Consider the following 12,748-nt stretch of genomic DNA (forward strand, 5'->3'; position numbering starts at 1 on the left):
CTGGAGCTCCTCTGGTGGCTCCCAATGCAGCAGTAGGGAAAGCATGGCTATGAGAAGGTGTCATGTTCAACAGATAGACCTTTCCTTAAAGGGGAATTCATGTGACATGAACTTAAATGTAACTAAAAGAGTTCACTTGTTGCTTTCTCCTGTCTACCATCAGCATTTGTAGAATTCCTTTCAGGAAACAGCTTAAAAACTAAGCTATTAATTGTTAATTTAATTATTTATAATTTTGGAACTTGGTAGTAATAAGTGGTTCTTTTTAGGGTTCTAAGTAAAAGATCATTTTTAGTTTATAATTCAGGGTTTCTGTTTAGCTTGCATAAATGAATGTGAGAATCAATGTTTTATTTAACAAAGCCCTAATATAAGTTTTACTAAGTAAAATAACATAGTGTATTTAACAGGATACTTTTGACATTTCCAAATCTATAAATTAACCTAGTGACTTTAAGAAAAAATTATAAGATTAAGAGAGCCTGTCCAGTTCATTACTGTTACTGTCATTACTAACATTGTTAGCCAAACGGATAATTGAGGACTTGAATGAATGGAACTTTTCTGACCACTCAAAAAAACATCTAGCACATACTGGGCAAGGAAATGAAACTGATAACTTGCCACCTCTGCAGGGGAATGATTTTTTTTTTTTTTTTTTTTTATCTTTTGTTGTTTTTCAGAAGTTACAGTCCCACCCCACAGTCATGCTTTTTGCACTTATCGCACTGGAAAAGTTTGCACAGACAAGTAGGTATAGTGACTTCTTGCACTAATGATCTTCTGTATTGGTTGTTAAAAATTTTATTTTTCTTAGTTACTGGATGAGCCTACACTTTCAACCCCATCAGATGGGCATTACATTCTGTTTTCGTCTGGATAGACACGTTAAAGCCAATGAAGTATAACAGGGACAAAGGCAAGGATTTTCTCACCTAAGAATCAAAACTTGGTAACCATGATTACTCACTTTTTATAGCCAAAAATTTAGTAATGCGATTGCTACTTTCTAGAAAGAAGTGTGGTGGCTCATGCCCATAATCCCAGCACTTTGGGAGGCCAGAGCCAGAGGATCGCTTCAGGCCAGGAGTTCGAGACCAGGGTGGGCAACATAGCAAGACTCAATCTCTACAAAAAATTTTACAAAATCAGCCAGGCATGGTGGCATGCACCTATGTTCCTAGCTACTTGGGATGCTGAGGCTGGGGGATCACTTGAGCCCAGTAGTTCAAGGTTACAGTGAGCCATGGTTGTGCCACTGCACTCCAGCTTAGGCAACAGAATGAGACCCTGTGACTAAAAAAAAGGAAAAGAAAATAGTCGAAGCTCTTTGGCTATGTTATCCCTAGAAATTTTAATTGAAGTCTAATCTAGTCTCCAATTCTTTAATTGCCTCTTCCCCTTAGCAATACTAATTTGCTGAGCAAATCATTCTACTCTTTCATTGTTAATTCAAGGATTATGTCTTTCCAAACAGGTGAAAATAAACTGACTATTTCTGAATCCAGTATTAGTGACCGGCTTGTCACATTGGAGTCCTGGGCTAATGATCCTGATTATCTGAAACGTCAAGTTGGTTTCTGTGCCCAGTGGAGCTTAGACAATCTCTGTAAGTGAGAGTTGTCCTTTATTAAAATGTCTGTTTCCATTTCCAGACTCATTTCTTTCATAGGCTCACTGGTCTTCCTTTTGCAGTGGTAAGTATGAGTCCTTATAAGGACCTCTAACTGGCAGATTGGATATATTCTAGCAAAAAAGTATCCTAGAGACCCTTTAGACAAGAATTGTATAGTATGCTTCTAATTCCAGCATTTTCTTGTTCAAAAACCTTTACTGGCACCCAGTTTCCTGCTGCATCAAAGCCCTTAATTATATGGCACTGTCTAACCAGCTCTTTCCAATACAAATCATCTCACTGTCCTACAAACAGGTCCTGATGATTCCTACCTCTGGACCTATTCCCCTCACTTGGAATTCCCTCTTTACTCCTCTCCCTTTCCCAACTTTGCTCTTCAAAACCCAAGTCATGTCTTACCTACATCATGAGAACTATTCCTGATTTTTCTCTTTTCCTCCTCCAAGGGCTTCTGGAACAAAAACTACTATAGGTTGAGTTTCTCTTATAGGTTGAATTTCTCTTATCTGAAATGCTTGGGACTGAAAGTATTTCAGATCATTTTTTCAGATTTTGGAGTATTGGCAGATACCCGGTTAAGCATCCCTAATCAAAAAATCTGAAATCCTCCATTGAGCATTTCCTTTGAGCCTCATGTCTGCACTCAAAAAGTATTGAATTTTGGAGCATTTTGGATTTTCAGATTAAGAGTGATCAACCTGTATACTTCCGTACCCTCACTCCCCCATCCATAGTTAGTACTGTGCTAAAGCACAACTGACATGTAAATCCACCCCCACTGTTACCCCAATATTGTGGGAAGGAGCTTCCTGCACAGCCTGTGAAGTGCCAGTTAAAGAATAATTCTGAAAGAGTGCAATTTGGATTTTGTTCATACAAAATGATTCTCTAGGGAATGAAACCATAAATCTAGCAGTGCTGCCTTTCCTAGCATTTGTTTGATTGATCTTCAAATGGCAATGCTGCAGCAAAGCTCTGGCTATGTCTCCCCACCTATTCTGCCATTTACGAGCACCTCTACTCCTTAACTAGGATAGCACTACCTTATTTATTTGTTTGTTTATTTTTAATGTATGAAAAATCAGTGTGTTTTACCTTCCAGGAGGATTATTTTTAATGGAAATATAGTAATACATATTTCTGGAGCACATGAGATATTTTGATACAGTCATACAATGAGTAATTACCACATCAGAGTAAATGGGATATCTGTCCCCTCAAGCATTTATCATTTATTTGTGTTACAAACATTCCAATTATACTCTTTTGGTTTTTTAAATTTCTTTGTTTTGCACTTTTAGTTATTTTTAAATGTACTATAAATTGTTGACTGTAGTCACCTATTATACTGTCAAATACTAGGTGTTCTTCATTCTATATAGCTATATTCCCATTAACCAACCCCATTTCTCCCCCACCCCGACTACCCTTCCCAGCCTCTGGTAACCATCCTTCTATTTTCTATTTTCATGAGTTCAGTTGTTGTAATTTTTAGCTCCCACAAAAATTAGTGAGAATGTGCAAAGTTTGTCTTTTTGTGCCTGACTTATTTCACTTAACATCATGTCCGACAGTTCCATCCATGTTATTGTAAATGACAGGATCTCATTCTGTTTTTGTGGCTGAACGGTACACTATTATGTGTATGTGCCACATTTTCTTTATTCATTTGTCTCTCTATGGACACTTAGGTTGATTGCAAATCTTGGCTATTGTGAGTGCTGCATGAAACATGAGATTGCAGATATTTCTTTGATATGCTCATTTCCTTTCTTTTTGGTATATATCTAGCAGCAGAATTGCTGGATCATATGGTAGTTCTGTTTTTAGTTTTTTGAGGAACCTCCATACTGTTCTCCATAGTGGCCGTACTAATTTACATTCCTACCACCAGTGTACAAGGGTTACCTTTTCTCCACATCCTCACCAGCATTCACTGTTGCCTGTTTTTTTGGATAAACGCTGTTTTTACTGGGGTAAGATGATAGCTCATTGTAGTTTTGATTTGGATTTCTCTGATGATCAGTAATGTTGAGTACCTTTTCATATATCTGTTTGCCATTTGTATGTGTTCTTTTGATGAATGTCTATTCAGTTGTTCTGCCCACTTGTTAATCAGATTATTGGATGTTTTCCTGTTTTATATATTCTGGTTATTAATCCTTTGTCAAATGGATAGTTTGCAAATAGTTTCTCCCATTCTGTGGGATGTGTCTTTACTTCGTTGATCATTTCCTTTGCTGTAAGAAACTTTAGCTTAGTATGATCCCATTTGTCCTTTTTTGCTTTGGTGCCTGTGCTTTTGGAGTATTCAAGAAATCTTTGCCCAGATTAGTGTCCTGGAGACTTTCCCCAGTGTTTTATTTTAGTAGTTTCATAGTTTGAGGTCTTAGATTTAAGTCTTTAATCCATTTTGATTTGATTTTTGTAGACTATGAGAGATAGGGGTCTAGTTTTATTCTTTTGTTTATGGATATGTGGTTTTTCTAGCACCATTTATTGAAGACACTGTCCTTTCCCCCAATGTATGTTCTTGGCACCTTTGTTGAAAATGAGTTTAATGTAGATGTATGGATTTATTTCTGGATTCTCTATTCTGTTCCATTGGTCCATGTGTCTGTTTTTATGCCAGTACCATGCAGTTTGGGTTCCTGTAACTCCGTAGTATAATTTGAAGTCAAGTAATGTGATTCCTCCAGTTTTGTTTTTTTGCTCAGGGCCAGGTTTTTTGCTATTCTAGGTCTATTGTAGTTAGGATAAATTTTAGGATTTTTTTTTTATTTCTGTGAAGAATGTCCTTGGTATTTTGATAGGGATTGCATGGAATCTGTAGATTGCTTTAAGTAGTGTAGACATTTTAACAATATTGAGTCTTCCAATCCATGAACATGGTATATCTTTGTGTCCTCTTCAATTTCTTTCGTTAGTGTTTTATAGTTTTAATTGTAGAGCTCTTTTACTTCTTTGATTAAGTTTATTCCTAGGTATCTTATTTTATTTATAGCTTTTGTAAATACAATTATTTTCTTGATTTCTTCTTCAGATTGTTTGCTATTGGCAAATAGAAATGCTATTGATTTTTGTATGTTAATTTTATATCCTGCAACTTTATTGAATTTGCTTTTTAGTTCTAATAGCTTATTGGCGGATTTTTTTAGGTTTTCCTAAATATAAGATCATATTATCCACAAACACGGATAATTTGACTTCTTCCTTTCCATTTTGGATGCCCTTTATTTCTTTCTCTTGTCTGATTGCTGTAGCTGGCACTAGCTGCTTCTTTTCCCCACAGCTGCCTGCCTTAGAAACATGAACACTCTTTCTTTTGCAGTTTTAAAAGAAGGTAGACAGCTGACCTATGAGAAAGTGAACTTGAGTAGCATTAGGGCCATGCTGAATAGCAATGATGTCAGCGAGTACCTGAAGATCTCACCTCATGGCTTAGAGGTAGGTAACGCTTCTACAGTTAGACCCTTTGGGGGATGAGAGAGTAATTATTTTAATCCTTGCATAGCCAGTTGTCTTAGGGCTGGTGCTTCCCTCTCTCCCTGTATTTTGGAAATGTTGCTGACTTCATGGGGAAGTCTTGATGAAAGAGCTGCTTATGAACAGAAGGTACCATAAGGCACTCAATGTGTCAGGATTAAAGAACTGTTTGAAGAATGGCTGCAAACAATTCTTTGATTCTGTATGTTGCCAAATGCCTTATATAGTTTGATTTTGTACTTTTTGTCACTGAGGATGGACAGAGGAAATAATAGTCCACCAGAAGCTTTAATAAGGAAAAATACAGTCAGCCTTCCCAGTAGTCAGTTATCTTGGGTGGTCTTCAGGCCCTCCTGGTTGATTGTCACATTTTTTGGTTTTGCCAGGCTCGCTGTGATGCCTCCTCTTTTGAAAGTGTACGTTGCACCTTTTGTGTGGATGCTGGGGTATGGTACTATGAAGTAACAGTGGTCACTTCTGGCGTCATGCAAATTGGCTGGGCCACTCGAGACAGCAAATTCCTCAATCATGTAAGTACCCTAGAGAACTGTGAAAATGGGGCCAGTGGCAGTTTGCTTTTTCCCCCTAGTTGGTGGGTGGAAAATACTTAGACATACTTATTTTTCAAATAGATTTGCTCAATAATCTTTTCTTGGGCAGAGCCACATGGTACCAGATCCCTAACAATGATCTACTAAACCGATAGAAAAATAGGAAAACACAGGTGAAATTGCCCCTCAGCCTTTTCTTTTTCTTGAATCTTAAGTTCACACTAATTTTTCACCTAGAGGCTGGATGTGTCCTTTGTCTTTGTAGGCTCTGCTTCTGCCCCAGCCACATATTTGGCTCATTTCTTATACAGGAAGTAGTGCTGATTATTACCTTGAGTTTAAGCTCTAAGAGCTTTGGAGGGATTCTCTTCCTTTCAAGAAATAGAGTGTTGGCTTGACTTCTTTCACTTGACTTTTACCTAGTAATTAGTTGGCACATTTTTCTCAATATTTAGTTATTTATCTTTTGTTATAGAAAGCTGTAATATAAAGGGGAAAATTAAATCCTAGCGTAAGTAGCATTGAAGGTGTTGGAGTTCCTCCCTTTCCTACAGATGTATGATTTCTTGCCACTTTATACCCTTCTAACGCCCAGGCCATTTGGCTTTCTTCTGTTGATCAAATTATAAGCTGTTTGCAATTAATCCAGTTTTGATCAGGAATATTTTGTTTTCATATGATTTCTATCATTTGAGGTGGGAGAAGCCCCTTGAATTATTTTGTTAACCTAAATAATAGTCCCCCGTCCAATATGTAAGATCCTGGAATGGGTTTTAGAAGTGATCCAACAAAATCAAATTAAACTTGCTGGCCATAAGCATGGTGAAGTTTTCTGGTTTTTTGCTTTGCTTTTAGAGACAGGTCTCACTGTGTTGCTTAGGCTGGCCTCGAACTCCTGGGCTCAAGCCATCCTCTTACCTCAGCCTCCCGAATAGCTGGGACTATAGGAACATCCCATGGTGAGCTACTTATAAGCATAGTTTTTAAAGGCCTATTTCAGCAAGGCTGTATTTCACCCTGGAATTGTTGATGGTGTATTATTAAAACTCCTAGGCTGGAGAGAGACAAATTGGAGGAAAAGGGCCAGTGGAGAGGTCAAGTCTGGACTCTTGTCTGGGGTGGAGAACTAGACCCCAGTCTGCCAATCATCTGATTCCCACAATAGCTTTTACTGTTAGAATTTCCATTTCACAGGTGAGAAAACTGGGACAGAGTAGGAAGAAACTCATACCAGAATTTAGTGGCCTTCCTATTCTACAGTAGTTGTTTTCTTTGTATTCAAAAATGGGGAAAATCTCAGAGAATTAGCCAGTTTCCTCATTTGGAAATGAAAAATTGTTCTAGAGCTACAAGTAATATAGGGGATTCTTCCACAGAGGAAGCTTCAATATAAAATGTGTTTCTCCTGATTTGGCAGCAAACACACTACAGATCTAGATCTGACACCGAATGTTACAAATGTGTTTTTTTAATGACCAGTGAAGCTGGATCTTTTCATTTGCTCGATGAAACTATAATTTTTGCCATGTAGTTGCAGACCTTTGGCTTCTCAAGTTAAAGACTAAAAATACTGTTTTTTTATCCTCCAGATCACTTGACAGGCTATTGGTTTCTTTAAAAGCAAACATTCTTCCCTGATCCAAGCATTAGTTGATTCCCTATTAGAAACTGATAAAGTCTGATATGATGTCTTTTCCCAAATACAGGATTTTAATGATGTTGCCATATTTAAAACTTTGCTTCAAATGTACATTGTTCTGGTGATTCTGAATCTTTTTGCCTATTCAGACAGGGTGTGATTCTATGGAGTAAGTCATTCCTAGGATACATCCAGTTTCAAAAGATTCCAAGTGTCTCCATAGTGCCTCTTACTTGAACTCTTGCTGCTTAGGTTTCCATTTTAAAAGGCTGGCCACTGGGCTCAATTTTAGGTCATTAAAATAAGCTTAAGGATAGTTCTGTTCAGGTAATCTACAGAATAGTTTGTCTTGTTGTATTGTATATTTTTATGGAGGCTTAGGAGGAGCAACTCTCCAAGGTTGTACTCTGATTTATCTAAAATATCTTTTGCCTTTTGGCCGGGCACGGTGGCTCACACCTGTAATCCCAGCACTTCGGGAGGCTGAGGTGGGTGGATCAGTTAAGGTCAGGAGTTTGGCCAACATGGTGAAACCCCGTCTCTACTGAAAATACAAAAATTAGCTGAGTGTGGTGGCGGGCATCTGTAATCCCACCTACTCAAGAGGCTAAGGCAGGAGAATTGCTGGAACATGGGAAGCGGCGGTTGCAGTGAGCCCAGATTGCACCACTGCACTCTAGCCTGGGCGATAGAGTGAGATTCTGTCAAACAAACAAACAAACAAATAAATAAATAACTTTTGCCTTTTCATGAGCGTCTGTCATGTGATAGATCTTCCACATACTCATCTTTAATCTTTTTGAGAGTTTGGAAAGATATTATTCTGCCATTTAAAGACGAGGAAAATCAAGTTCAGAGAAATTAAGAAACTTGTCCAAAGCCATCTAGTCTCCAGCTGCTAGAGATTTCAAACCCTGGTCAGGATAGCCCATGCTCCTTCCCCTGTTGAAGCATCCTGCCTTGGAGAAAATGACTCTGGCTATCTCAGACAGAAAAGGAATGACTTAGAAGCCTTTCCGGGGCCTCCAGGTTATGGAGAAGTTTGGGAACTAGACAGGCTCCAAGGCAATGTCAGGGCCAAGAAACAGGAAGTACAACAGCCAGTGTTTTAGGGGAATGATCTGGCCAGCATGTAGCCACCATTGCTGCTGGAAATCAATCCTAACTATCCCTCTGTGTGGGATCACTTGCACCATACTGAGTGTTTGATGGGAAGGTCCAGCTGGCCAAGGCTAGGTCATATCTTTACCTTTCCACTTCCAAAGGAGGCGGCAGAACACTGTCTTCATACATTTTCCATAACGGGAAGCAGTTGGGATGCTCTACAGCAGGAAAAAGACAGTGTCCACCACATGGGACTATTCCCTGAATGACAAGCTGTGGATAAACTTTCTTTTGTTTGTATTTGGTAATGTTTCCATTGCTAAAATATGCATGACCAAAAAACAGTTCAAAATAAATACCAAGCTAGCCACTCTATTCTCTCATTTATCCGTCCTAGCCAATGGAAACCGAAATTAATCCTGCTGGGAACATTTTGAGCTGAGAGAAGGTGTAGAACATCTAGATTGTTCTCTGAGATGTAAGCTCAAGAGATTTTTAAAGTGCATCTCAGCTAGGCAGAGGCATCTTCTCCTTAAATCTGTAGATACTGCTCTGTAGTTAAAGTTATTAGAGTTCCTTCTTTGTGCTACAGTGCCACTCTGTTGTGGAACTTATCCAGTCATCAAAGACACTGCATGGTAAAGAATGTGTAATGAGTCTGCTCTTTACCAACTCATGGTGGCTAGTTTCTAGGAATTTCTTTCAAGTGTTCTATCAAGGACTTATCAGGACATTAAAAGGTGAAGATAGAAAAGAATTGCTTGCCTTTTACCTATGCCCCAATGTCTACACTTTAGTGGTTTTTAAGTTTTTTACTTACTGACTTGTTCAGCCTTTGAAAGGGGTGGCAAGGCATTCTTTCTAGCAAGTGGTGAATTTGTTTTCTTTTGTTTTGAGACAGAGTCTCACTCTGTCACCCAGGCCAGGGTGCAGTGGCACGTGGTCTCTGCTCACTGCAACCTCCGCCTCCCAGGTCCAGGCAATTCTTGTGCCTCAGCCACCAGAGTAATGGGGGTTATAGGTGTGCACCACCACACCCAGATGATTTTTGTATTTTTAGTAGAGACAGGGTTTTGCCATGTTGGCCAGGCTGGTCGCAAACGCCTGACCTCAAGTGATCCGCCTCCCAAAGTGCTGAGATTACAGGCATGAGCCAGCACTCCTGGCAGCCTTGGGTGGTGAATTTCTAAGGCAATTAGATGCAAGCTCATTTAACTCTTGAATAGTCTGAATAGTGAATATCAGTAGCTATTTCAGAAGAGTCCCTTTGGAGAGCATTCATCTAAATTCAGTATGTTGTAATCCAAAAATTTAGTACAAAATCGTTGCGTTTGAACTTTTTTTCCAGTCTATCTCCTCACTGTATTTTTTGCCCCATAGAAGAAGCAGGCCATCAGGACCTGATCTTACCTGGATTTGGCCATTTTCAATTTCTTTCTCTAGTAAAACTTTTCACCATTGTTCCTTAAAGATAGCAGTTGTCTGATTTGCATGCTGCTTCTATTTTTTATAAGCACTCAAAATAATTTGTTAAGATCTCAGCCACCCTTTTATTTTAACAGTTCTGTGAAATAATTGAAAGGCAGTAAGTAAGAAAAAGAAGAAACTGCCAGGTACAGTGGCTCACGCCTGTAATCCCAGCACTTTGGGAGGCCAAGGCGGGCAGATCGTCTGAGGTCTGGAGTTCGAGACCAGCCTGACCAACATGGAGAAACCCTGTCTCTACTAAAAATACAAAATTAACTGGGCATGGTGGCTCATGCCTGTAATCCCAGCTACTCAGGAGGCTGAGGCAGGAGAATCGCTTGAACCCGGGAGTCAGAGGTTGCAGTGAGCCAAGATCGCCCCATTGTACTCCAGCCTGGGCAGCGAGTAAAACTCCATCTCAAAGGAAAAGAAAGAAGTAACTGCCAAGGACCTGTACAATCCTCAAATCAAGCTGATCTCAAAATAGCTTTTAGCTGAGTCTCCACTATAACCTTTCTCTTGTCTCCAGTTTTGAAATCTCTGAATATTTGGGTATTTTGAAGTCTGCTACATGCAAGAAAGGTATTTGCCTGATCTGATCTTGTTACTGGAAAGGGTCTGGATCCAGATCCCAAGAGAGGGTTTTTTGACCTTGCACAAGAAAGAATTTGGGGCGAGGCTATAGAATAAAGTGAAAACAAGTTTATTAAAGAAACAGAAGAATGTCTACTCTATAGGCAGAGCAGTGGCATGGGCTGCTCAACTGAGTGGACTTAGGTTATTTCTCGATTATATGCTAAACAGGGGTAGATTATTCATGAGTTTTCTGGGAAAGGGGCAGGCAATTCCCAGAACCAAGGGTTCCTCCCCTTTTTAGACTATATAGAGGAACTTCCAAACTGCCATGACATTTGTAAACTGCCATGACATTTGTAAACTGTCATGGCACCCGTTAGAGTGTCTTTTAGCATGCTAATGCATTATAATTAGCATATCATGAACAGTGAGGATGACCAGAGGTCACTTTTGTTGCCATCTTGGTTTTGGTGGGTTTTGGCCAGCTTCTGGCTGGCTTCTTTGTTGCATCCTGTTTTATCAGCAGGGTCTTTGTGACCTGTATCTTGTGCTGACCTCCTTTCTCATCCTGTGACTAAGAATGCCTGACCTCTTGGGAATGCAGCCCAGCAGCCCAGCAAGTCTAAGCCTCATTTTACCCTGCCCCTATTCAAGATGGAGTCTCTCTGGTTTGAATTCCTCTGACAGTCTTGTACTGATATACAAGTGTACTGATCTTGGAATCAGAAGAATTTAGGTTCAAACCTGGCTCTCTTTCTTGGGCAAGTAATACATGCTTGGGCAAGCTGGGTGACCTCTCTGAGCCTTTGTTTCCTCTTATAATGGAGTCTGATGCCACCAGCCTCATGGTAGTTAGTGAGAATTAAATGAACTAACAAATGTGAAAGTGCCTGAACAAAGGAGGTACTGGGCAAATATTTGTTGATGAAGTCATTATCTGTTCACTTGGGACCAGCCCTCTAAGTCATAATTTTAGTATTTTCCAAAAACCATGAGCTCTCTCTTCATCCAGAAAGCTTAGAATCCCAGCCACGCCGGGCGCGGTGGCTCAAGCCTGTAATCCCAGCACTTTGGGAGGCCGAGACGGGCGGATCGCGAGGTCAGGAGATCGAGACCATCCTGGCTAACACGGTGAAACCCCGTCTCTACTAAAAATACAAAAACTAGCTGGGCGAGGTGGCGGGCGCCTGTAGTCCCAGCTACTCGGGAGGCTGAGGCAGGAGAATGGCGTAAACCCGGGAGGTGGAGCTTGCAGTGAGCTGAGATCGGCCACTGCACTCCAGCCTGGGCGACAGAGCGAGACTCCGCCTCAAAAAAAAAAAAAAAAAAAAGAATCCCAGCCACTAGGTCAGTGGTTGTAAAAAACACACTCTCTCTTCCCAGGTCAGAGCAGGCAGACTTGCTAATCTTCTGGACCTTGTCTCCCTCCAGGAAGGCTATGGCATTGGGGATGATGAATACTCCTGTGCATATGATGGCTGCCGGCAGCTGATTTGGTACAATGCCAGAAGTAAACCTCACATACACCCATGCTGGAAAGAAGGTATTCATTCCCTCCATTATAAATTTATCAAGTGGGTTAAGACATATGGTTATTATGAGGCATTGATTACATTAAGCCTTAAAATGTCTTAGAAGAAGATCAAATGTGAAAAGGGATATTAACTTTTGTGTCACTGCCAAAGATAAAAATGGTACTCCTCCAATAAATTTACCTCTGGTGGAGTTCTTCCTGTAGCAAAAACGTTTCAGAAAATAAATTTTTTACATTCGTCAGAAAATGATACTGTTAAGATTAGTATGAATTCTCTTCCTCTTTGGATCTATTTTGAATTAAAACAGCCATGCCAATATCAGGGACACTGGAATTGTAATGCCACTAAAATGAGGATTTTTCAGGGACAAGATGGCTATGGAACACGTCCTATCCAGTGACCACGCTCTAAGGAAGTAGGGTCATATGGTAGAAGATATAACCTCTGGAAGGATTGGATTCCTAGCATCAGAGATAGATAGAGGATATAACCCAGCTCTTTCTCCAAGCATCCCTCTCTCATTTTGCTACCCTAGTCAGCATTGTGGATATAAACTGAATTTTTAGGCATGCTAATAAAGCAGAAATTTAGGCTGAGGCAGGTGGATTGCCTGAAGTCAGGAGTTCAAGACCAGCCTGGCCAACATGGTGAAACCTCATCTCTACTAAAATACAAAAATTAGCCAGGTGTAGTGGCACCCACCTATGGTCCCAGCTACTTGGGAGGCTGAGGCAGGAGAATCACTTGAACCCAG

General features: G+C 40.1%; 1 protein-coding gene across 5 annotated transcripts in view; it reads left to right on the forward strand.

The window, feature by feature from the left end:
• RSPRY1 (ring finger and SPRY domain containing 1) overlaps positions 1 to 12,748 on the forward strand; it is a 51,759-nt gene that overhangs the window by 27,919 nt on the left and 11,092 nt on the right. For all 5 annotated transcript variants that reach the window (XM_033218502.1, XM_033218500.1, XM_033218498.1 and 2 more), the window contains 5 exons: positions 684 to 750; positions 1,478 to 1,609; positions 4,968 to 5,083; positions 5,509 to 5,652; positions 11,891 to 12,002. In XM_033218502.1, coding sequence (XP_033074393.1) covers positions 684 to 750; positions 1,478 to 1,609; positions 4,968 to 5,083; positions 5,509 to 5,652; positions 11,891 to 12,002 — 571 coding nt within the window. The remainder of the gene's footprint in view (positions 1 to 683; positions 751 to 1,477; positions 1,610 to 4,967; positions 5,084 to 5,508; positions 5,653 to 11,890; positions 12,003 to 12,748) is intronic.

This window comes from Trachypithecus francoisi, unplaced genomic scaffold, assembly GCF_009764315.1.
Source record: "Trachypithecus francoisi isolate TF-2019V2 unplaced genomic scaffold, Tfra_2.0 Lachesis_group10, whole genome shotgun sequence".
NCBI lineage: Eukaryota > Metazoa > Chordata > Mammalia > Primates > Cercopithecidae > Trachypithecus > Trachypithecus francoisi.